This window comes from Hipposideros armiger, unplaced genomic scaffold (genome assembly GCF_001890085.2).
Source record: "Hipposideros armiger isolate ML-2016 unplaced genomic scaffold, ASM189008v1 scaffold_303, whole genome shotgun sequence".
Classification (NCBI taxonomy): domain Eukaryota; kingdom Metazoa; phylum Chordata; class Mammalia; order Chiroptera; family Hipposideridae; genus Hipposideros; species Hipposideros armiger.
The window spans coordinates 1,044,576-1,067,533 of record NW_017731653.1 but is presented as its reverse complement, the minus strand read 5'-3'; the positions used below and the strand labels follow the sequence as shown (position 1 = coordinate 1,067,533).

General features: G+C 49.2%; 1 protein-coding gene across 1 annotated transcript; it reads left to right on the top strand.

Annotated features, from left to right (window-relative positions):
• Positions 1 to 204: 204 nt before the first annotated feature.
• Positions 205 to 22,363, top strand: CALCOCO1 (calcium binding and coiled-coil domain 1). The gene is made up of 15 exons (XM_019659785.1): positions 205 to 318; positions 2,547 to 2,729; positions 3,076 to 3,178; positions 3,953 to 4,143; positions 12,777 to 12,935; positions 13,321 to 13,469; positions 15,083 to 15,173; positions 16,909 to 17,064; positions 17,262 to 17,516; positions 18,174 to 18,299; positions 18,790 to 18,885; positions 19,255 to 19,363; positions 19,596 to 19,795; positions 20,193 to 20,299; positions 21,303 to 22,363. Exons 2-15 carry the CDS (start codon positions 2,571 to 2,573, stop codon positions 21,478 to 21,480), a joined length of 2,079 nt encoding a protein of 692 aa, XP_019515330.1. The 5' UTR covers positions 205 to 318; positions 2,547 to 2,570; the 3' UTR covers positions 21,481 to 22,363.
• Positions 22,364 to 22,958: the final 595 nt, after the last annotated feature.

Here is a 22,958-nt window from a genome sequence, read left to right as displayed (position 1 = left end):
CCTGCCCCTTCCTAAGGAATCATGGGCCGTGAAGTCCTTTGATGGCCACACCCTCGTTTGCTGTCATGGAAGTGAGAACTACGCCTCCCAGGATGCAGTAGTGAGACCGCCGCCACGACCGCCCTTTACTCCGCCCTCCTTGAGCACAGCCTCCTGAGATATGTAGTCCCACATCCAAGGAGCCTGGCCGGCAAAAGGGCGCGGTGGAACCACAAACCCCAGAAGCCCTTGCGCCCACTCTTCTCCCTCCCCTCTCAGAGTCGGAGTGCTGTTTTTGTTGGTGGTGAAAGGTGAGGGAACAGCTGATCCGTCTGTTGGGTAAGAAACTTGGCCTAATTTGGGGGCGATCTTATGGGGAGTCACCCCAGTTTCCAGTCTGTAAAGGGATAAGCTAAGGGGACTGTAGGAAGGGGATGCAGGAGCGTTTGGGTTTTAACACTTTCCGTACCGGAGAAGCCACCTCCACCGTTTTGGCAGTTCGTGGTCTCAAGTGGGCCCCGATCGAGGGGGTGCCCCCTCACTGTTCTGACCCTCCTTTCAGTCCTTCTCTGTAAAGTTTGATACGCTTAAGGGAGTTGGGGAGAGGCTGAAATCTTTGCTTATTCTGTACCATGCAAGACCTGGCCCCCACAAACCTTCCCTTTCCCCTTATCACTCCCCCAAACTTCCCCCTCCAATCCAAAGGCCTTTACTACGCTGACTCCCTAGGGACAAAACCTCCACGGTGTAGAATGTCAAGGAACTCTAGACCCTTAAAGAATGGGGGGATGGGACATCCCTTCTTTCCCCAATAGGAACATCTCAATCTGGTTATACACATACGCCTTAGGTGCCCAGAGCTCTCTTTCGGGCCTGGGGAATGTTTCCAACTGTTAAGGATTTTATTTGTGGCGAGTATTTGGGATTCCTCAGGCTTGGATCTTTGGGACAATTCATCCCCCCTTAGAAAGCCAGAGAACTGTATTTGGAGAAAACATGGACTAGTTTTAACTAGTGATTTTTTCAGAAATGAAAACCCAAAGAAACCTCTTTTCCTCAGTTCAGTCTCTGTTTTGGAGGTAGAAGTTGCACCTTGTTGTAGAGCTGACCCTTTCCCTCTCCTCCGAGTTTCTGTCTTTTAAAGTTCCTGCCCCCCTGACTTCAGACTGGTGTGGGTTTCTGATGTTTGGGGATGTGCACATGACTGATGGCTATGGCTGATTAGATGCCGTCAGCTGCGGCTGACACAGGATGAAGGTTAGTGGGCTAGAGAGGAGAGATGACGATAGCCATCTGACAGCCGTGGGCTGAGGAGTTCTCTTGATTGTTATTGTTATCTTTCCTCACCCCACCCCCATATTTTCCAATTAATTCTCCCCACCTAGCTTGGAATACCTCTTCCTCTCAATCTCATCCTATAGTGTGCTTCCATCTACCAATCCAAACAGTTGGAGGGGTTCAAGCACTTAGAATTGAGGTTAAGGGGAGCAGAGAGAAAATGGGGAGGGAAATACTGGAGCTAGGTTGACATATAGTCAAACCAGTAGGTTTCTAGTCCTGTTCCATGCAAGACCTGAAGAGAAGAATGTTAGGTTCTTTTGAACGATCTCTTCCTTCTCTCAACATTATATATACATTTCTCCTTCTCAGGACCCCTTCCCACCTTCCAGTTTGTCCTTTGCCCAGGGGTGGGGCTTTCCTGACTCCGGGCCCCGACATTCTATCTCCCCACACCACCACGTTCCTGCTGAGTGTTTCACTCCACCCTTGTAGCAGCCGCCTCCAGAATTCTTGACTTCCTGGAGTAATGAAGCTGAAGACAGAACCTGCCTTTCTTTATATCCTCCCTTTCCTTTTGTCTCTTGGATAAGAGTGGAAGTTTTTTTGTTTGGTTTTTTTTTTTTTTTAATTCATGGGGGTCAATAGCTCAGAGAAGGCGAGAGAACTGAGGACTCAGGGGCCTGAGGAATGGGCTGTTGCCTCTCCCCCAGCCGTATTTCAGCTCTGAAGACTCAATCATTACTTACAGAGACTAGTTGATGTTTTCATGTGTCATAAGTCATTCCTGTGTACAGTTGGGTCAACAAGTTCAAGAGTGGACAAGAAGACATGCTCAGAATAAGGGAGCCTTACACCTCAGTTGGGTTTTGAATTCAACAGCCAAAAGATGTGAGGGCTGGGATGTGGAGATAGAGACTGAAGAATTTGTAATGCTCAAGAATGTAAAGAGGTGGAAAAGGAGGGACTGAAGGTGGCAGAGCCTGGGATACTGAGACTGGACCAGTGGGGCAATGAATAGGGAGCAGAAATTAAAGAGATCTTAACTCTAGGAAGAGTCTGACTCAGAGTGGATGCAGTGAGACAGGTTGAGGACTGACTTGGAAGGCCAGACTTATGTTCTGTAGACTAAGATGACATATCTAAAAGGTTCCTATTACCCCAAGGGACTGGATACTAGATATACCTTCATCTCCAGGTGTAGTGGCTGGGGCTGTGGGTAGGTGGGAATGGAGTTGGGGGATGGGATGGAGTAGAGAGACTTTAGGATATTAACCTTTGTTTCATAGGAGGGCAGATATCTCAAGGACAGGATGGAAGAATCATCATCACTAAGCCGGGCACCATCTCGGGGTGGAGTCAGCTTTCTGAATGTAGCCCGGACTTACATCCCCAACACCAAGGTGGAATGTCACTATACCCTTCCCCCAGGCACCGTGCCCAGTGCTAGTGACTGGATTGGCATCTTCAAGGTATCCCTGGTACCTCTTTTGGCTCAGGCTTATGGGCCATGGGTTGGTTGGAATAAAAGGAATGATTAGGTTCCTGGATTCTCAAACTTATGTTGATAGAGAAGGGAAAAAGATGTCACAGAGGACAGAAGCTGTCTGTATAAGCAAACCTCATCTCCCCATCTTAGCCTTGCTCTCTCCTGACACATTAGTGTGCCTCCACTTTCCCTGTCTCTCATCCTCCTTGCCACTGTAACACCATCCTGTCTGCCACCCTCACCCCCACCATTTAATCCCTCAGCCCGTTTTACCACCCGTAGCTGGTAGTTCCATCACCGTACTCCTCTCCCATCTTGGGCTTTCACAGGTGGAGGCTGCCTGTGTTCGGGATTACCACACGTTTGTGTGGTCTTCAGTGCCCGAAAGTACAACTGATGGTTCCCTCATCCATGCCAGTGTCCAGTTCCAAGGTACAAGGGAAGATGGAAAACCGGAGGGAGGAGCCAAAAGGATAGAGGTTTGGAAGAAGGAAATGGGCTCAGAAACATAAAAGTTAGGCACAGAGGGCAAGGAAAAATAAGTGTAAATGAATAAAATAAGAAGTATATCCAACAGAGCTTAGCAGATATAGAGTCACAGAATTATCATAGAATCAGGGACTTAGAGATGGAAGGAACTACAGAGGGCAGCTAATCCTGCCTCCTACTGAAAGAAGGAGGAACTAGAGGCTAGGGAAAAGGGAAAGGTGGCATCATATATTGAGAAGAAGATGGTCATGAGACTCTAAAGACCTGGGTCCAAATCTCAGCTCTAATACAAGCTGTTTGACCTTGGGCAAATTACTTAACCTCTCTGTGTTTATCTTAACAGTAAAAGGGGATGCCTGACTTACAGGGACAATATAAGAATTTTAAATGATATAGGTAAAACTGTTAGCACAGTGCTTGGTACATAGTAGGAACTCAGTAAATAGTAACTAGCATTATTAGTATTATTATTGTTACTATTGTTATTATTATTATTATCAAAGAGAGTAGGTTTGAGAAAGAGAGAAAGAAGAGGACTAGGCAGAATGGAGGGAGAAGATTACCCCAGGGAACAGAAATAGCTTGTGGGAGGTTGAGAGGAGAGAAAACAATATGGAACGGGGAGCAAGGGGCCAAAGCCAAAGACAGTGGGTAATAAGACACACCAAGGGGACCTGGGATCATATTGGGGTCCTGGAACCATTCTTCTTCCCACAGCCAGCTACCTGCCCAAACCAGGAGCCCAGCTCTACCAGTTCCGATATGTAAACCGCCAGGGCCGGGTATGTGGGCAGAGCCCCCCTTTCCAGTTCCGAGAGCCAAGGCCCATGGATGAACTGGTGACTCTGGAAGAGACTGATGGAGGCTCTGACATCTTGCTGGTTGTCCCCAAGGCAACTGTGCTGCAGGTGAGAACAGAGCAACAGAGCTGCTCCTGGGCAAAAGAGTGGGAGGACAGCATTGCAAGGGGCCTTCACACTGCACCCTCCCCTCCACTTAGCTTTAAGTGGAGACCTCAGTGGGAGTTACACAAAGTCTTGCCTTCAAGAAAGTCTCAGTCTAACGCAGACAGTCACAAACATATAGGGCAGGAAAGCAAGCCACCCACAGACCAACGTCGCTCAAGACTTCCTAAGAACTTTTTGAGCCTTCCTTCTTCAAGTGCTATATCCTGTCTTAGGCCCTAGAGGAAGATGCAGAGGGTGGAGTGAGGCCACCCCAGGGAAGGACCTACCAGAGGAAGGGGAGGATGAGCCCCAGACCTGCTGTGTCCAATACCAGAGGTGCTACCCACACGTAGCTCTTGAGCACTTGAAACTGACTGGTCCAAATTGAGATGTACTAGATGAGTAAAATACATACCAGATTTTAAAGACTTAGTATAAAAAAAAAAGTGTATATGATCTCCATAATTTTTTATATTGATTACATGTTGAAATGATAATATTTGGATAGACTGGGTTAGATAAAATATTGTTAAAATTTCACCTGTTTCTTTTTTTTTTTTAATTGGGGAATTGCAGGGAGGAGAACAGCGCTGGGGAATTGGGGGAAGGGGAACAGACAAGTTGCTGTCGTTTTGTTCTTCAATCTAGTTGTGGAGGACGTTGCTTCACTNAGGGGGAAGAGAAGCCTGAGAGAGAAAATTAGTCTGAAGAGACCCAATGGGAACAGGTAGTCAGGTGCAGTGTGAAGACCAAGTTGAGAAATCATAGTGGGGCTGCCTGCCACTCCCCACACCAGGCCCAGCATCCCAGGGTCTCCAGGGCAGCAGACTAGAGGGGCCTGTTAACCGGACCAAAGGCAATCAGGAGGAGGACCAGGAGCTGGGAGTGAGGCCTAACCCAGAATAAACACCAGGATACAGACAGGGAAAGGCCCACACTGCCACCTCCCTCTTCAGGATGACACCCAAATGGACTCCAGTATCTCTGCCATTCTCAGAACACAGAAAACAGGGAAGGGTTCAGTCAGTTCTCTACCACAGTCCTGACCTACTTGGCACATGGAGAGGGGTCCTGGGAGGAAGGAGGAAACACAGGCCTGCCCATAGAGAGGTACCAGTCCATGCAGGTGTGGGAGTGGGGAGGGGTGAACAGGGACAAGGCACACAGCAAGGAAAGAGAAAAAACAAAGAGAAGTCTGCAGGTACTATGGCAGTGGTTTAGAAAAAGGAAGTTTGGGGTCCAGAACCAGGATTAATCAAGGAAGCCTTCCCAGAGGAGGAGAGTATGGGGGATATTACAAAGTACTGAGAGGCTAGTCTACAGGGAGAGGAGGAGAATAGATGGTTCAGATTGGGGACAGACTATGAGTTTAGGAGAGGGGAGGGAGGACTGAATAATGGCATGGCTGCCCAGATGGACCTAAGAGGCCAGATCGAGCGAGGGTCCTGTGGAGGGAGAATGGGAAGTTGAAGGAACAGGGTGAAAGGTCTTGAAGCCCAGCTGGAGTCACTATAAGCATAAGCAAGAGGAAGGTGGAAGCACCCCAGTCTAGCTGAAGTATTCTTCCCTCTCTTGCCACCCCCATAAAGCCAAGAGAATAGGAACAGAGTCTAGGGTCCTCCAAATGCGGTACAAGAAAGACTCTTGGACCAGGAGTCGGGGGGGGGGGGTGTTGGGTTTTCCAGAGGAAGCTACAACGTAGCAAAGGACACTGAGCGAGACCCCCCCTCTGAGGCCTCTGGCTCCTGTCTGTAAAATAAGAAGGTTGAAACTGATGGTCTCTAAACTCCCTTCTCTGAAATTGTCCTGTTGATCATTGTCTCTTCCCCAAGAATGGTCCAGCCCATCTGTGACCCACCAGGTCTTAGCCCCACATCCTCTCAGTGTCCCTATATTCCAGACCATGCCCCTATCCAGAAGAAACTATTTTCATAAGGGGGGTTGCTAGGTTCCAATTTCACAAACTCAAGCTGGGCTTATGAGCGCAAGGTACAACAAGAGGATTCGAGGTTAGACTCTGGAAGAACTTCCCAGCACAAAGGGTCTGAAAGCCTCAGCGTGTGTGAGGTTCAATAAGAATGCATACATGGTCATACCAGAGGCCTTCAAGAGACAAGGACATTGGTTTGGACCTGTCTGGGTAGTCCTGACTAGAGAGAGAAGTTTTCACTGTGGTTATGGTCTCCCCCAGAGTCAGAAGGTTGCACACCAAGACTTCTGGGGACTCCATCACCATAAGGCAGAACAGGTTGAGCCTAGAGTAAGGAGTTTCAGCCTCGTTAGAAGATTATTCCCAAAACCTGGGGGGTGGAATAGAGGAGAAGAAAGTAGGCCTGACCCTCCACTTTTTGGGCACCCTCTCACCCTGACCCCACCTCTTCATCATCATCCCCAATCAGAGCTGGGCCTATGAGCACTTCCAGGGCAAGTCCTGAGTGAAGGTTGAGGACCCAGCCTCAGACCTGAGACCCTGACACGATACCCCTGTGCCTGGCAGGCCAGAGGCACCCACTGCTCAAGCTATGCAATCTTCCACACTCCAAGCAGATATAGCCTCCCTCTTTAGTCTCCCACCTCAGCCCCACCACATACCAAAGCCTGGAACCTGCTAGAGATTTGGGCAAATCAAATCAAAGACATCTTCAGCTATGAGTCTTAAGGCTTCCCTGGAACGCCACACATGCACATGTACACATATGCACACATTCACCTAAACACATGCAGATACACACACATATGCACTCACTCATACGTTACAAACATCCTCACATGTATGCAACACAAAGACACATACTCATAAACACATACATTTCTAAAGAGGCATACACACACACTTACACAAACTCATACACTCATCAAACACACTTGTATACAAATATACATGCATCTTTATTCCTTTCTTCTGACTAAGGATCAAGAGCCCAGTCCTCTAGATGCTAGAGCTCTAGAATGTCCAAAGGGAACCATGGAAACCCACAGGAAATCTCTTTCCAGTTTCCTGGCCCAAATTGAAACTCCTCTGCTATTCCTGGCCCAAATTGAAACCCTTCCTGCCACCAGTCCCTGGGACTCTGCTGACACCACGGAAGTGGAACCTGCAAAGATAATTAATACAACAAACATTTTTGAGAACCTTTATGCTGACACCCCTCACCTGCACCTCCCTTCTGTGCCTGACGCTAAGCAGACACATAAAAGTGTAAGACCCTCTGCCCAGTGATATGGTGGAGAGAGCGAGAGCTCAGGCGTCAAGGACCTTAGTTCACATCCTGCCTTTGCCTCTTAATAAGCTGTGTAAACTTGGGCACCTTATGTAACCTCTCTGAGCCTCAATTACATCACCTGTACAGTGGCATTCATAAAATTTACCCAATAATTCTGTGAGGATTAAAAGACAGGGAAAGCCTCCATTAACAATGTGTCCACCCATGGAAAGTGATCCCCCTTCCCTCTCCCAGCCCCTGTGGTGAGCGTCTCCCCAACACCCTCCCCCAGTCCTGCAGTCGCTGAAACCGAAACCCAGTCTTCTTCAGCCTCAGACCCCCAGGTGCGCACACCTCGGGAAACTTGATCTCCTACTTGGCCAGCTCCATCCGACTCCCGNCCCAGCAATGCAGTATCTGCCCCACCCCCCGCCACAGTTTCCCCTGCCAAGCCTTCCAAGCACCCCAGTGAACATTGCACCCCAGCTCCAAATCCCAGTCATTCCACCCACTCCTCCTCTATCATCTACCTGGTGTCCTTCCCTCCTCCTCTCCCTCCCTTGCCCACCTGAGTGCAGCTTTGGCCCACTGGGTTTCTTCCCAAAGACAGTCAGTCACTTATAAGCATTGAGTACTAGAAAGGGAGGGCCAAGGGCAGCCTGGTGGGTGGGAGGGGATTCCAAAGCTAGCAAATAACGAGTCCTGTCAGCATCTGTCATATATGCCATCTCCCTCCATCATCCCTGTCTCTTGCCTCCTGGCTCCTGCCAATCCATTTCCCTGCTGACACTGACGGACTGAGCTCAGGTGCAAATTCGTGGAACACATGTAATGCCGGGTCTGATTCAGAAGCATTTTCTCCAGGAGTGTCACTAGACCCTGTCGTCTTTGAAAACTCTCGGCGACCCTAGGAAGCTGGGGTTGTAGATGGAACCCAAGGAGGAAGAAGAGAAATTGCCCTCTCTGCTCAATATCTTGGTTTCAGCCCCTTGTCTCCACCGTACATCCTCAAAAGCAGAGCTTAAAACTTGAGGCAATGGTAAAGAGGGTTAAATCTCAGGAAGCCCTTCCTAGCCTTAAGGAGGTGGTGCGCCTCCAGAAACTAGGGAAATGGTTGGAAAAAAGATGCTCTTCGACAACTAAAGATCACTTCTTGTAATATACCAAATTTCCACCAGGGGGCGAGGGATGCAGCTCTGTGAACTTGAGCCGAACCTTCTCAGCAACGACCTGAGGTGGATTCGGTGGCCACAAGAGGGCGGCAGAGAACGGTGCTCTCTGCAGAGCCAGACCTCGGCCCTGGGTGCTGTCTGAGATGGGGCTGTGCTGCCCAGGCTGGAGGAGTCTTGCTCCAGCAAGAACCCATGAGTTTCCGAATTCAAGAAATCCCTCTTGCAGCCCTCTCCACTGGCATCCCTTCTCAGGCTCTCAGGATCCTTAAATACCTTCACTCACGCCAACCCCCCTTCCATTTCTGGTCCCCCAGCACTGGGGCTGCTGGCACAGAAGGACCCTGTGGCTTTTCCTTCACCGTTACACAGCAAACAACACCCAAGCTCAAAGAAAGAGGTGATATTTCATAGGATCCCGGCTGATACCTAGAGCCGGAACTAGAACCCAAGTTTTCTCGATTCTCAATATAGAGCTCTTCCCATTGTGCTGCCTGATGCACCTGAAAGAAAAGCATACTTTACAGGCCCCAGTGGAAAGTCAGCTCACACCCTTGGTTTTAAAAAATCAATGTCAAAGCTACACCCTTCCCCATGTTTACATATACTATTGGCACATATAGGACTGTAAACCACAGAGCACAGAGATGACCCCTCATCTTTAGGCACATACACTCATCTGCCCCTCAGAGTCCCACAACCTCTGCCCCTCTCTTCCTACTTCCTAAACTGTAAGATGAACTTTTCTTCATTTATAATTTGTATTTTTCACTGTATTTCCGGAGGCTCCTCAAAGCTGCAGACAGAGAAGCACCTTCCCAGTTCTAACCTTAATCCCTCCTACCACAGTCCTGTACAGATGGAGGAGAGGAGCTGCCCAGGGGCCCTCTCTCCCAGGCCCTTCACTGCTCCTTGCCTCTCTCCATCCCTCTGCTGGCCTGCCTATTCCTCCTCCAGGTCCTCCTTATCCTCCTTACCACCATTGGCCCTCCTTTAAGCTCAAAAGCTGAGTCACCTAGGGAGGTGAGCACGGAAAAGAGAGAGAAGGAAAGGTAGGAAGAAGGGGGAAGAAAACCTAACTGCAAGCCCGAAGAGGGTTCTGTTTTGTTCCCTTTACCCTCAGCTGAGAAATTCTGCTTTGAGTATGACCCCAGTCTTCTCTAGCCCTCACTTCTCTTGGAGCTAAAGAGCTGACAGAGGTGAGAGTCACTGAGGAGGGATAGAGCCAATTGGGGTGGGGGGGGCACATGTGCAAACTTGTGGGCTGATGGGCTGTGTGTACATACATATACATGTGTGCCACATAGCACCGCTTCTGAATAGCCCCACACACGTACTCCATGCTATTCCCCATCCAGGAATCCTTCCTTATACAACAGGAGGAGAAAAACATCTCAACTTCTCAAACATCTTATTCCATCTTTCATCCTTGGGGAAATCTGAAAAGACAAAACCCTTCCCTTTTCTTTCCCTCTTCCCATCTGCCTCCTTGTCCACTCTGGCTTTTAAGATTCCCCCCTAGAGCTTCTGGGTACAGCACCCCCACACCTTCCCCAGTATCGAGGAGGTACCAGACACAGCCTCCTCCCTGCAAAGGACTGAGACAAACGCCAATCACATTGGGGCCTCTCACGGTGCCCATTCTGCTATGAATTCCCAAGGTCAAAACCATTCTGGTGTTATTAAAAACATAAATGTTGCATACCAGGCAGCGGGGGAAAAAATTATAAGGCAGCCAGACGAGAGGGAGAGGGAGGAGCTGGTAATTGTCTTCGTCTTCCCAGAGTCAAGCTCCATGGGGCTGGAGCTGCACACAGAACATTGCTTTTTAATTTAACTCAGTAAGGTCAGTGGCAGCAAATGAGGCAGGGGAGGAACGGCACCTCAGAGGGAGGGTGCCGGGGCACAGCCCCCACCCCGAGCCTGCAGAGCCAGGCTCTTGGCCAAGATCTTCAGGCAGTGCCAGGGGAAGCAGAGGGAAAATGGCGGGATTCAATGACTCTCAGCCCTCCAAGGAAGTCGGCTGGACTGGGGAGGGGCGTGGAGTGGAAGAGGAGATATCACTGGGAGAGCTTCTGAGGAACTGGGATTTGGGTGCAGGAAAAGAAAAAAGCTTCAAAAGTGAGACCAGAAGGACTCAGGCTGATGGAGACAAACACCCCCCATATTTCCCTCCCCACAAATCCACTGTACAGAAGAGAATAACAAGGGCCATGATTGGAACTCAGAGGTTCCCCTTGCCCCCAACACCTGTGAATCCTGAATTCCAAGCAAAGAGAATCCCCCAGTGAAATGAACCACTCTATTCCATCACCTTCATCTCCAAGGATCCAATGGGGCAGCAGAGAGGAAGATGAGAGGAGAAACTGAGGCAGAACTGCCCTCCCTCAGAACTTTTCTCACAGGTTCCTTCCTCTGGTCACCTTCCCTTCTGCAGCTCTGCTAACTGTAAGGTGATCCTTTTCATTTCCAGTGCTACAGGAAGAGCTGGAGTTAGACCACAAAAGGGACTTCCCGGATTAGCATCTTGGTCATAGGAACAATACAGGCTAAGGAACCTGGGCTTTTCTGAATAGGCCCAGTGAGCTGAGCCTGATGAGATCAGGGAATCTGGAGAAGGTGGGGTAAGTCATTGGGTATGGGGTCGGGGCCTTTAAGAAAGCTGTGCAACTGTCAGAAGCAATGGCATCAAATTCTTTGGAATCTATTGGGAAGTTCTTCTGCAAGTCAGACCTCAACTCCTGCTTTAGTTTCAGGCTGTTTCCCTTTTAGTGCTCTTTTGGGAAGAGAATTTGAATAGTAGGTTTGAGACTTTAGGATGGAGTTTCAATTTCCTTTCTCCATCTAGAAGTGTCCTCGCTACTTGGCTTTCTTTCCAGATTTCCACTCCCCTGTCAATTAGGAATTCAAAAGCTCCCTGAGAAAACCTCCAATGTCAATTAGGAATTCTGAGGCCCACTACCCTCGTAGTGAACACCTATGCAGGCAATCCCCCTCTCCCGTTCCAAGAGGTCCGGCTAGGCGCTCAGCCCTCGGACCCCAACCCTGCAGTTCTCAGCATCTGCCACAAGGTGGCGGCCAAAGCATCGATTGGTCCAGAGCTAGACCAGGTGCCTCACCAGAGCCAGGACCACCCTCCCTCCACCCAGACCTCTACTCATCCCACCCCCTCCTCCCAGGCAGGAATCAACCCCAAGGGTCTCAGGAAATGAAGAGTTTTCTGAAAGAACTCAGAAAACTGGGGCTAGGTGGGCTGGGTGAGGATTGGGAAGGGGAAAGGAAAGGGGAGGGAAGGGGAGGGAACGAAAGGGANGAGTTCTTAACCATCGCGCCACTCGGCCGGCCCACCTGTTTCTTGTTAGTACTTTATTCAAGTGTCTACTAGGAAATTTTAAATTACATATGTGGCTTATATTATTTTTCTATTTGGCCAAATCGAGAAGAATTCTGGAGTGGAGATAGATGTTAGCAAGGAAGACTTCCTGGAGGACAGTGAGGGCCAGGGCTAGGTGGGGAGCACATCCCAGACAAGAGGACAGGCCTGAGGAAGGCTCAGAAGGGTAAAGAATTAGTGGCTTGTCTGTGATTTAGACAAACTCCTACCCTCTAGAACCCTCTATACACATGGAATCAACACAAGAATCGGAAGATGTTTATATCTTCTATGAGTCAAGAGGTATATGAGCTCCTGCCCTATGTTCTGTTTTTACCTTTATTATTCTCATTACAATTATCTTACAACAGCCCAGGCTAAGGGATCACTTTACAGATGAGGACACAGAGACTCAGAGAAGTTAAGTCACCTGTTCAGAGTCACATAGCTAATAAAAATTATATTGGAGATTTAAACCCACATCTGTCTGACTCCAGAACAGATAGAGTGAATTAAGGGAGCCATCCCTTTTGTCTGTATGGATTGAGAAAGAGCTCAATGTCTGCCAGATGAGGGGTTCCTGTAATTACCGAGCAAAAGCAGGGACCAAGCATTGTGTGGGAAGAGGTAAGATGGGGTGGGCAGTTAAGAGTGATGGGAGCTGGTGTGTCTGCTCGGTGGCGGGCAGACTTCAGTAGCACACCAAGCCTTCCCTTACTCGCCTCTTTGTAGCCTGTACTAATGTAAACCCCCCTCCCAACCCTGAAATGCATCTGCAGAGTGACTGGGAAGGGACCTCGGAATGGGTGCTTCCCAAGCACACCCCCCTTCTCATCCTGCCTCCTGTAGAACCAGCTGGATGAGAGCCAGCAAGAGAGAAATGACCTGATGCAGCTCAAGCTACAGCTGGAGGGGCAGATCACAGAGCTGAGGAGCCGAGTACAGGAGCTCGAGATGACTCTTGTAACCGCCAAGCAGGAGCACGCAGAGCTGATGGAGCAGTACAAGGTGGGAGTTGGGCCAGGTGGGGGATGGGCCTGGCTGCTCACACAGGGTCCAAAATCTGAACCCAGTGAAGAGGGTAAAAGGGAGACGTTAGTGGGCTATTTCTGGCATCAAAGAAATAGGTTTAAGGGGTAACAAATGGGATTAAACGTGCTATGACAGGAGACACATCCCAAATTTGTAATTAGACTCAGCTCTTTGAACATAGGAATGCCAAGGTAGGGTGGAAGTGGCTTACTGTGTTCACTGGTAAGGGAATGTTCCCTTACAGTTTCTTTTTCAAAGAAGATGACTGGGTAGGGATATGGGGACAGTCAAACTCTGGTACGCTCCACTCTTTGAGATGAGCCTCAACTTCTCTGTTCTTCTGGGGGAACCTTAACTCCAGGGGCTTTCCCGGTCCCACGGGGAGCTCACAGAAGAGAGGGATGTCCTGAGCCGACAACAGGGAGACCATGTGGCACGCATCCTGGAACTGGAAGATGACATCCAGACCATCAGTGAGAAAGTGCTGACCAAGGAGGTGGAACTGGACAGGTGAGGGAACCTCCTCTATTCCCATTATTTCCTGTCATTTCCTATGACCCTGGAACTCCAGCCTTCTGTTTCAGGCAGGCAAGCCTATGCTCTGTCTCACATGGTTTCTCTTTCTCACATCCACTTCGCTCAGGGTAATCCAGTTACTGGGGATGTCTTTTTCTGCCTAGCTGTCTTCCATCTTCCTAGCCTATTCTGTATTCCTCACCTTCAGAGGAATTGTAGTTACCATTTATTGTGCAGCAAAGGCTAGGCAGGAGCTAGGAACAGAGGATTTGGAAAAAGAGAATGGGTAGGACAGTCAACGCAAGATAAGAGAGGATGGATTTCAGGTTCTACCACAGCAAAGAAGAAGATCAGATTCTGTTCTCACTATTAGGGAATGTTAGAACTGGTGATCCATGAATATTATGGAATCTCTCCACTGAAAAAAGGTATAACTCATAGAATCTTGGCACTGGGAGGAATATAAGGTATTTAAGAGGGCATGTAAGAGAAGATCACTACCTTAGGAGTCAGCCTCTTTCAATATCGAACTGCTGTCATTTTTATATCTCTTGTATTGAACCAGACGTTACCATCCTATAACTTTCACCCATTGGTCCTGGTTCAGATCTCTGGAGCCACATGGAATAAATTTCTTTCTTCTACCAGACAACAAATAGCACAAACATTGACCACCTCTCCTGCCTGTTCTTCAAATTTTCACCAGGAGAAACACCCTAGTTCTTTCTTTCATCAGATGACATAATTAATAAACTTTAAAGGAAAGGCATTCTGTCCAAGGCCCAGAGTAAAAAGTGAGTTGATCCTAAGTCTTTTTCAGTCCAGGATACATTAGCCTTGCCCTAGGGAGATACTAAATGTCTAGGTTCTAAATCATGGAACAGAAAAACAGGGATCAGACTGAGCACCTGGAAAATATTAGAGACTGTCTAGACCAGGGGTCAGGAAGCTATGGTCCATGTGCCAAATCTCACCTGCTACCAGTTTTTATATAGCCTATGAGATAAAGATGGTTTTGGTCACTTTTAGTGGTTGAAAATTGAAATAGTATTCTTGACATTGGAAAAAAATGTGAAATTCAAATTTCAGTGTTACAAATAAAGTTTTATTGAAACAGCCATGCTTGTTCATTTACTTATTGACTATGGCTGCTTCCACACTGCAATGGCATAGTTGAGTAGTTACCACAGAAACCACAGGATCTGCAAAAAAAATACTATTAGGCCTTTTACAGAAAAAGTCTGCTAACTTCTAACCTAGACCAAAAGTTTATAATCAACAATGACTGCCCCTTGTCTAGAGGAGTCTGGATTCTGGTCTCTTGACCGAATGAAAACAGCCAGGGAGCCATCAACAGAACATCCCTTAAAGTGATACATAAAGAGAAAGGAAAAACCATTTTTAGATTGTGCTCTAGGACCAGGAATCTCAGGTACTTGGGGCTTAGAATAGGATTGTCTTGGTTTGGGGATTTGAGCATCCCAAAGAGAAGTAGGGGTCTGGGCCTAGAGGAGCACCAGTAAAAGAGCTCAAGACAGAAGTCCAAGTCTTTCATTCCTTCTCTGGTGACCAGTTGGTTATCTGACATTCCAACCCCCTACTCACAGGGTTAGAGACACAGTGAAGGCCCTGACTCGGGAACAGGAGAAGCTCCTTGGGCAACTGAAGGAAGTGCATGCAGACAAGGAGCAAAGCGAGGTAAGGGCTCAGGGTTGGTTTGCTTTCTCAGTTGGTCATCCACTTTTATTGAGTCCCTTTGAGGGCTGAGCACCAAAGGGGATAAAAATGTAAAGAAAACATTGTGTACACTCTTCTAGGGAACATAAATCATATACACAAATCAGAATTAATCAAAGGGGAATATAATAAGTGTCACCAGAGAAGCATAATAAAGTGTTATGATGTTCCACAGAGGTGAATGGGAGCATATCTTGTTAGGGACATTAGAAAGGACTTTTAGGGGTGGCATAAACTAGCCTAGTATTTCTAAACTTTTTTAGCAGCAGAACCCTTTCTGCCTCACCCTCCAATGAAGTTTACATCTTAAGTGGAACCTTACTGAATAAATAAAAGCAATATTTTATTACTATAAATTTATTTTGATAAATTCAAATGTATAACATAAGGTAATGAGAGCAATTAGGTAACTTTGATGGCTACCAGACTTTGAAATTGGAGGTTATGGATGACTGTTCTATTGGCCTCAGCAGCTAATGTATTTCTGTATTTTGTTTCGGTTATACACTATTGAAAACACCTTGAGTCACACACAGGTGGGTGCAAATTGATAACAATTTTTAATGTGTCTACCTTATAATCTCAGTGTGCTCTTCACTTCAATAGGAAATATAATAGAAACTTTATTCTGAGTTTTGCACAGAAATAAATTAACCTGGAAGCACATGTCAGTGTATTGGTGATCTCTAATATGTTAACGTTTGAGTTTGCGCATTGTTTTTTTAACATAATTTCTAATAATTTAGAAGAAGTTTAAATCAGATATTTTCAGAACCTCTAAATGGCTTCCTTAGAACCCTAGTCTTCTGTGGAAGATTGTTTGAAAACCATTTTCTCAGCAGTGACGAATAGGTAGAATCTGAGTAGACAGAGATGAAGGCAGGCTATTCTAGGAACAGAGGAAAACATGAGCAAAGGCTTAGAGTCCAGAATACTCCGGGCAGTTGCATATGTGGGTAAAGAGTTTGAAATAAGGCCCAAGTGAGACTGTAGACAATCCTGAGTTTAATCTTTATTCTGTAAGCAGTAAGAGGCATTGATGATTCTCAAGTAGGTGACATGTACTTTAAGAACTGTACTTAAAGAAGATTAATCTGATTGCCTTGTGGAAAATGAACTAGTTGTGAGGTTAGTCAGTAATCCAAGCAAGAAATGACCAGAACCTGAGCTAATGTGGTTATGGCCATAAGTAGAAAAGAGAAAGTGACTGTGAACAAGATGGAGGATGGAGAAGCAATAGCCTTTCCTCTGGGCCACTAGGGAGAGAACAGAGCCAAGCGTGGCACCAAGGTATCCAGCCTAAATGCCTTGGGATGTAGTTAGTACCATGGACAGAAATAAAAGGTCAAGGCCTAGGGTGGAATGGGATGTCGAATATGCTGTGTTTGCAGGGCCATCCAGACTGAGTTTTGATTTAAAAGGAAGAGTGGGGAAGCAGAAATGGGACATGGGATACCTAGATTCATGTAGGTCCCTAGGCTGTGATGCTGGATACCTCATTTCCGGAGCAGGAGACTAGATGTTCAGGCTTAAGTCACTTGCAGCTGAGAACCCAAGAATAGCTGACAAGGGCTAAATGCTTGAATTTATGTTAAATCTGAGAAGTGGAACCTTGACCTCTCATCGTTGTGGTTCACCTCCCTGGCCACCCCAAATACGCACATCCCTTTCCTTACCTACTCTACACCTCCATCAGGCTGAGCTCCAAATGGCACAACAGGAGAATCGTCGCTTGAATTTGGAGCTGCAGGAGGCCAAGGGCCGGCAGGAGGAGCAGGGTGCTCAGGCCCAACGACTGAAGGACAAGGTGGCCCAGATGAAGGATACCCTAAGCCAGACCCAGCAGCGGGTGGTGAGCGAAGCCCCTAGGCAAAAGAAGTAAAAGTTCCAAGGGCTAGTTGTAGAAAAGTCTGGGGAAAGACATGGCTAAAGACCAAACAACCCAATCCTGAGTCCTGATGCAGTGGGAGGAGGAGGGAGTCTAGTTACCTTCTTGGTTCACGATGACTCACTCGGAGCCCTAATCTCCATCTCCTCCTTTCTTCTGAGGCTGAGCTGGAGCCCCTAAAGGAGCAGCTTCGAGGGGCCCAGGAGCTTGCAGCTTCAAGCCAGCAGAAAGCTGCCCTTCTTGGAGAGGAGTTGGCCAGCGCAGCCGGAGCCAGGGACCGCACCATAGCCGAGCTACACCGCAGCCGCCTGGAAGTGGCTGGAGTCAACGGCAGGCTAGCTGAACTCAGTCTGCACTTAAAGGAGGAAAAAAGCCAGTGGAGCAAGGAGCGGGCAGGGATGCTCCAGAGCATGGAGGTAGAGGGAAGGAGGGACCAGGCAGGCTCACCTCTGTGTGGCCAGATCTCCTGGGAGGAGAGAAAGGGGGGAGTGCGCCTTAGGGGTGGGGAGGGGCTGTTAGGGAGGAACGTTTCGCTGTCCAGGTGTGACCCATCCCTAAACAGAGTGTCCAACCCTGATCTCCTAGCACAGCGGTTCTCAACCTGTGGGTCGCGACCCCTTTGGGGGTCGAACGACCCTTTCACAGGGGTCGCCTAAGACCATCAGAAAACAAAAAGATATTTACATTACGATTCATAACAGTAGCAAAATTACAGTTATAGAGTAGCAACGAAAATAATTTTATGGTTGGGGGTCACCACAACATGAGGAACTGTATTAAGGGGTCGCGCGCGGCATTAGGAAGGTTGAGAACCGCTGTCCTAGCACCTTCCTTGGTTAGCATCTTGATTGAGGACCATTTACTCTCCCAGGCATCAGGTCCTGCCGTAATGCCATTCCTGATCAATAAGGTGCCTTGCTGTCAGATCCCTTCATTCAGGGATGAGGAAAACAAGAAGGCAGATTGCCCCCAAAAGATTCAGTGAAATAAAGGGACACAGTGAGGGATGGTGCTATTGCCAGTGGCATCCCTGTTCATTCACCCTCCCGTTTCCCTTTCTGACCGTCTCCCAGGCAGAGAAGGACAAGATCCTAAAGCTGAGTGCAGAGATTCTTCGGCTGGAAAAGGCAGTTCAGGAGGAGAGAACCCAGAATCAAGTGCTCAGAACTGAACTGACACGGGAAAAGGATTCTAGCCTGGTGAGGCACCCAGCCACCCAAGTCCTGGTCCTTTGACCTCCTGAAGCCAGTGTCCCTCCATCTGTCTTAGGTGGGGACTCAGAAGTACAATGTGCTCACTTATATATTGGACAGCATCTCACTTGCACATGCCCCAGCCCTCATTGGTTTGAAACATGCAATGTCCCTTTCTGCTCTCAGGGAACACATTCTGGGCCTAGTAATGATGACTTAGAAGAATTGTAGCGTGCCCCTGCTATGACCATGGCCTCTGAAGGCCAGCCCAGAGGCAGTTATGCGGGTCCTCATTCAAGGGGCAGAGACTAGAACTCAGGTGACTGAACCTCCCGTGGCCAAGTCAAAGGACTCAAGGAAAAAATGTTGGGGCTTCCCCTGTATGTGTTGGGGTGAGAGAGGATTGAAGGCATGGAGAGACATGGTTCTAGATTGTTAATCCAGGTCCCAGCACCCAGATCCTTGGAGGTACATTCGCCTGGCCTTTCTCCCTTAGGTGCAGTTGTCAGAGAGTAAGCGGGAGCTGACAGAGCTGCGGTCAGCCCTGCGTGTGCTCCAGAAGGAAAAGGAGCAGTTGCAGGAGGAGAAGCAGGTGAGAACCCGTAATTCAGGGCCATTGGATGCCAGAATTGAGGACTCAAGGGCTAGAAACTGTTTCTTCTTGGCTTAGAAACTAGGGTCTCTAAGAGGTCCCAGAGGCTAAAAATGGGACCATGGCTCCTCTTATTAGCTGACTTGGCATGACAGGGAACGATTGCTGGGGGAAAGGAGGGATGTAGGGAGTGAAGGAGGGCTCTTGGGGGATGGTGGTGAGGGTCTCGCTTAAGCTGCCCCACCCTTTGGTGAAGGTGTCTTACCCCTGAGGAGCTCAGAGTTCATCGTGAATGCGAAAGGAGGCTCTGCAAGTCAGCAGGATTGGCATCTTCCCAGCCTCTGGCACCTCTCTCCTCCCCAATTCCAGGAACTGCTAGAGTACATGAGAAAGCTGGAGGCCCGCCTGGAGAAGGTGGCAGATGAGAAGTGGAATGAGGATGCTGCCACAGAGGATGAAGAGGCAGCTGCAGGACTGAGTCTGTACACCCGCAATCCTGTGACAACTCTTCCCTGCTCCACCTTCTCCTACTGGGGAAAGCTCCCTGTGACCCCTCTGGGAGCTGCCTCTGCCTTCTGTGTTTTTCCCTTTTCCTTCCCAGACCCTGGCCCCTATCTAATTTAACTGTATCCCTTATCCAAGAGCCAGAGCTGATCCAACCCTCTAACAGTGCATCCTTCTTTCTTCTCTGCCTGCTCCCTCACCTACAGGCTGCCCAGCAGCTCTGACAGACTCAGAGGATGAGTCTCCGGAAGACATGAGGCTCCCACCCTATGGCCTGTGTGAACATGGGGACCCGGGCTCCTCTCCTGCTGGGCCACGAGAGGCCTCTTGCCTCGTTGTCATCAGCCAGCCAGCTCCCATTGCGCCCCACCTCTCAGGGCCAGCTGAGGACAGTAGCTCTGACTCGGTGAGCAGTGAGGAGAGACGGAGCAGGGGCAGGGAGGAGGGGTTAGGGCCAAGCCCAAGTGGCCCAGCCTCCAGAGCAGGAAGTCTTAGCCATACAGGGCTCTCGTTTTTTCTTGGGGGGAGAGAAGGCAGGCCCAGCCTCTCCTCAAGGCCCCCCAACAGACACCACCCCCAAACCCAGTCTGACCCAATAGCCTCATGACTGCCAGCCCCTGCTTCCCACATTCATTTTCTTCTGATCCACCAGCCCCGATCAAAACACCTCTCCTGCCCCACTCTTACTATAGCCCTCTGTTCTCTGGCCTGGCCTGGATTGCGCTTCCCTTACCTGTCCCAGTGTACTGCTCCCTCATACTGGGACACTATCCCAAAACCCAGCCTATCTCCTTGGTGCCCAGGAGGCTGAAGATGAGAAGTCAGTCCTGATGGCAGCTGTGCAGAGTGGGGGTGAGGAGGCCAACCTGCTGCTTCCTGAACTGGGCAATGCCTTCTATGACATGGCCAGGTGAGTGCAGAAGGGGGAGGACAGGATGGAGGTGGGAGGACGCAAGTGGAAAGGGCATCCAAGCGAACAATCCCCCTGCCCTTCCCCCAACCTCCCTTTTCTTGGCCCTAGCCAAGAAAAGGAGACATAGATGTGATTGACACAGAAAGTTACCCACCACTCCAAATCCCACGTTCTTTCAGGTAATCCCTCCCCTCAGCTTATCAAAGAACATGTACACTCAGAGGCCCTGCCTTTAACTGGCTTCTGTGTTATTCTAGCACCATCTTCTGTGGAGCCCAAATTGCCCTGCATCCCCTCTTTCCTGCCCCTATCCCTTCCCCAACCTCCAGGTAGGTACCTGGCTCCATTGGGGGAGGAAGGGGGTAACCAAGCCCCACAGGTACAGGAGCAGAGAGAAGACTGGGATCCAGCATCCATCGGGCCACCCCTGAGATGGCTGTCCCTCTTCTCTGACTAACCTGGGTTAGTTACTAACCCTTTGGGTTGTCAAGTTGTAGGAGTGGGAGGTTCAGGTATCAGATTGCTCCCGCTGTCTTCCTTTTCTTCCACAGGTCAAGAGGGGAAGGCAGGGGAGAGAGATTTTATCACCTACTCCCCAGCTTTGCCTGGAAGTGAGATGGGCTCAGGGCAGGGTGGGGGTGATGCTGCCATCCTTCTTGGCTGGAGCAGGAAGATGAAGGACGATGTCAGACTCATTTTCAGCCTCATTAGGCAGCAAACGGAGATGGAGCGAGGAGAGCAGGGCTTGGGGGATGGGCTCTGCGCTACAGAAACCATCATGGACTGAAGGAGGGCACGGAGGCATGGGTTGCCGGGAAGTTAAGGCTTCCAATATTGTGGGGAGGAAGATTCTGTGGGAGAGGCTAGGCGAAAACAACCATGATGCTGCATTAGGAACAGGAATCTGGGGGCCCAGGCGAATGGGCCCCTCTCCCTGAGGTCTCACGTCAAGAAGGCAACAGAGCACACTGACTCTCTCCTTTCCCCTGTCTCCCTTTAGTGGCTTTGCAGTGGGTCCCTTCTCGGAGGCTGGCACTGGGGGCCCTGCCACCCCCCCATGGAAGGAGTGCCCTATTTGTAAGGAGCGCTTCCCAGCTGAGAGTGATAAGGATACCCTGGAAGACCACATGGACGGACACTTCTTTTTCAGCACCCAGGATCCCTTCACCTTTGAGTGATCTCACCCTTCTCTAATACAAGCGCACACACACACACACATATTTGCACACATACACACACTCATGCACAGACACACACTTAGGTCTCATGCCTCTTTCCCAACACAATGGGCTCTACAATATTCTGATCCCTAAGAGCCACTCCCGTGTGCCGTTTTCATCCCAAGCTCTCCAACGTCCCCCTCTCCTACCTGGCTCTTTTGTCCAGGCGGGGGTCCTCCTTGGAAACAGTGGTTGAATTTACCCCCTGAAAGCGGTTTTGGAGGAACCAGGAGGGAGGAGGCCTTCCCCAGAGGGAATAGAATCAGCTCCTTCTAGCCCTGGTTGCTTCTGTCACTCACCAGCCACCACACACACTCGTACCCACTCACACATACTCTCTGAGGCCCCAAAGCCAATCCCTGGGGCACTCCACCTTCTCTCATTTGGGAATCTATGTCCCTGAATTTCCCCCTGGGACCTGCATTGAGTCAGCAGCGTGGACATCATGACCTCCTCAGGTCTCTCGGTTCTGAAGTTCATTGGTTCCTTTTACTGCACCCCCTCCATTGCCTTCCGTACCCCACCCCAGCCTTTTCCATACCATTAGATACTAAGTTTGGAAGTTTCTTTTGTATTTGTGAGGTTTTCTGCATTCTGTCTCCCACCCTTCCTTGCCACACCCCTCAGTGTCCTCACATGGAAAGAAATAATGCATTTGTGCCTTCTGTGAGGGATGGAGGAACAAATGGTCCCAGCTGCCCCCTTCCCCAGCCCGTCCTCCCGCTCCTGGTCCCCCCACAGCAGTAAGAGCTTTCCCCCAGTATCCCTCCAACCTGTAGTTTGGACAAATATATTTATATGGTATGTATAACTCTTCTAATAAAACGTGTTCTTATCATGAGGTGTGACTGGAGTAAAGAAGGTCCAGACATTTGGCTCTTAGACCTTGGTGGAGGGACAAGGGAAGTGGGGGACTCAGGTGGCTTTATCCCATTATGCTGTGGGAAGAGGAGGAGGGAGAGACCTTTGTCTGAGTTGGGGAATTCTGCAGTGGGGTGTGTGGGTCTGTGTCTGCTGTGCTCCGGGTTTAGTCCCAGGGAGGGGCAGGTTGGGACCCAAGTTACTGGGCCAAGGTATATGCCATGGAAATCAGTAGAGGTTTCCACTCCTCAGACCTGCACCCCCATAGCAGCCATCACTGTTAACCTGGGCCAAAGGACAGGCGTTACTCCGGTCAAGAGTGCATACCTTTGAGTATCACTTTATAAAAATGCCTTAAACCCCATACCTCTAAAGTCTATTTGATATTCCTCCTGTCCCTGCCTCGCTCTCCTCTGTTGCCATCCTCTCACAGCCTCGCACACACTGTGACTCCACAGTCACAAAAACAAATTCATCCACTCTAACCAGCTTCACAGGCCAGGAGAGACACACACAGCATTATAAAGCATTTATTAAGGACCTGCGTGCTCACCAAGGCTCTCAGCAGTACCCAC

Coding starts and splice junctions, on each gene's coding strand:
- CALCOCO1 (XM_019659785.1), top strand. CDS start 2,571: ATGGAAGAATCATCATCACTAAGCCGGGCACCATCTCGGGGTGGAGTC. Junction 4,144..12,776: donor CCAAGGCAACTGTGCTGCAG/GTGAGAACAGAG, acceptor TGCCTCCTGTAG/AACCAGCTGGATGAGAGCCA. Junction 18,886..19,254: donor AGTTGCAGGAGGAGAAGCAG/GTGAGAACCCGT, acceptor CCCCAATTCCAG/GAACTGCTAGAGTACATGAG.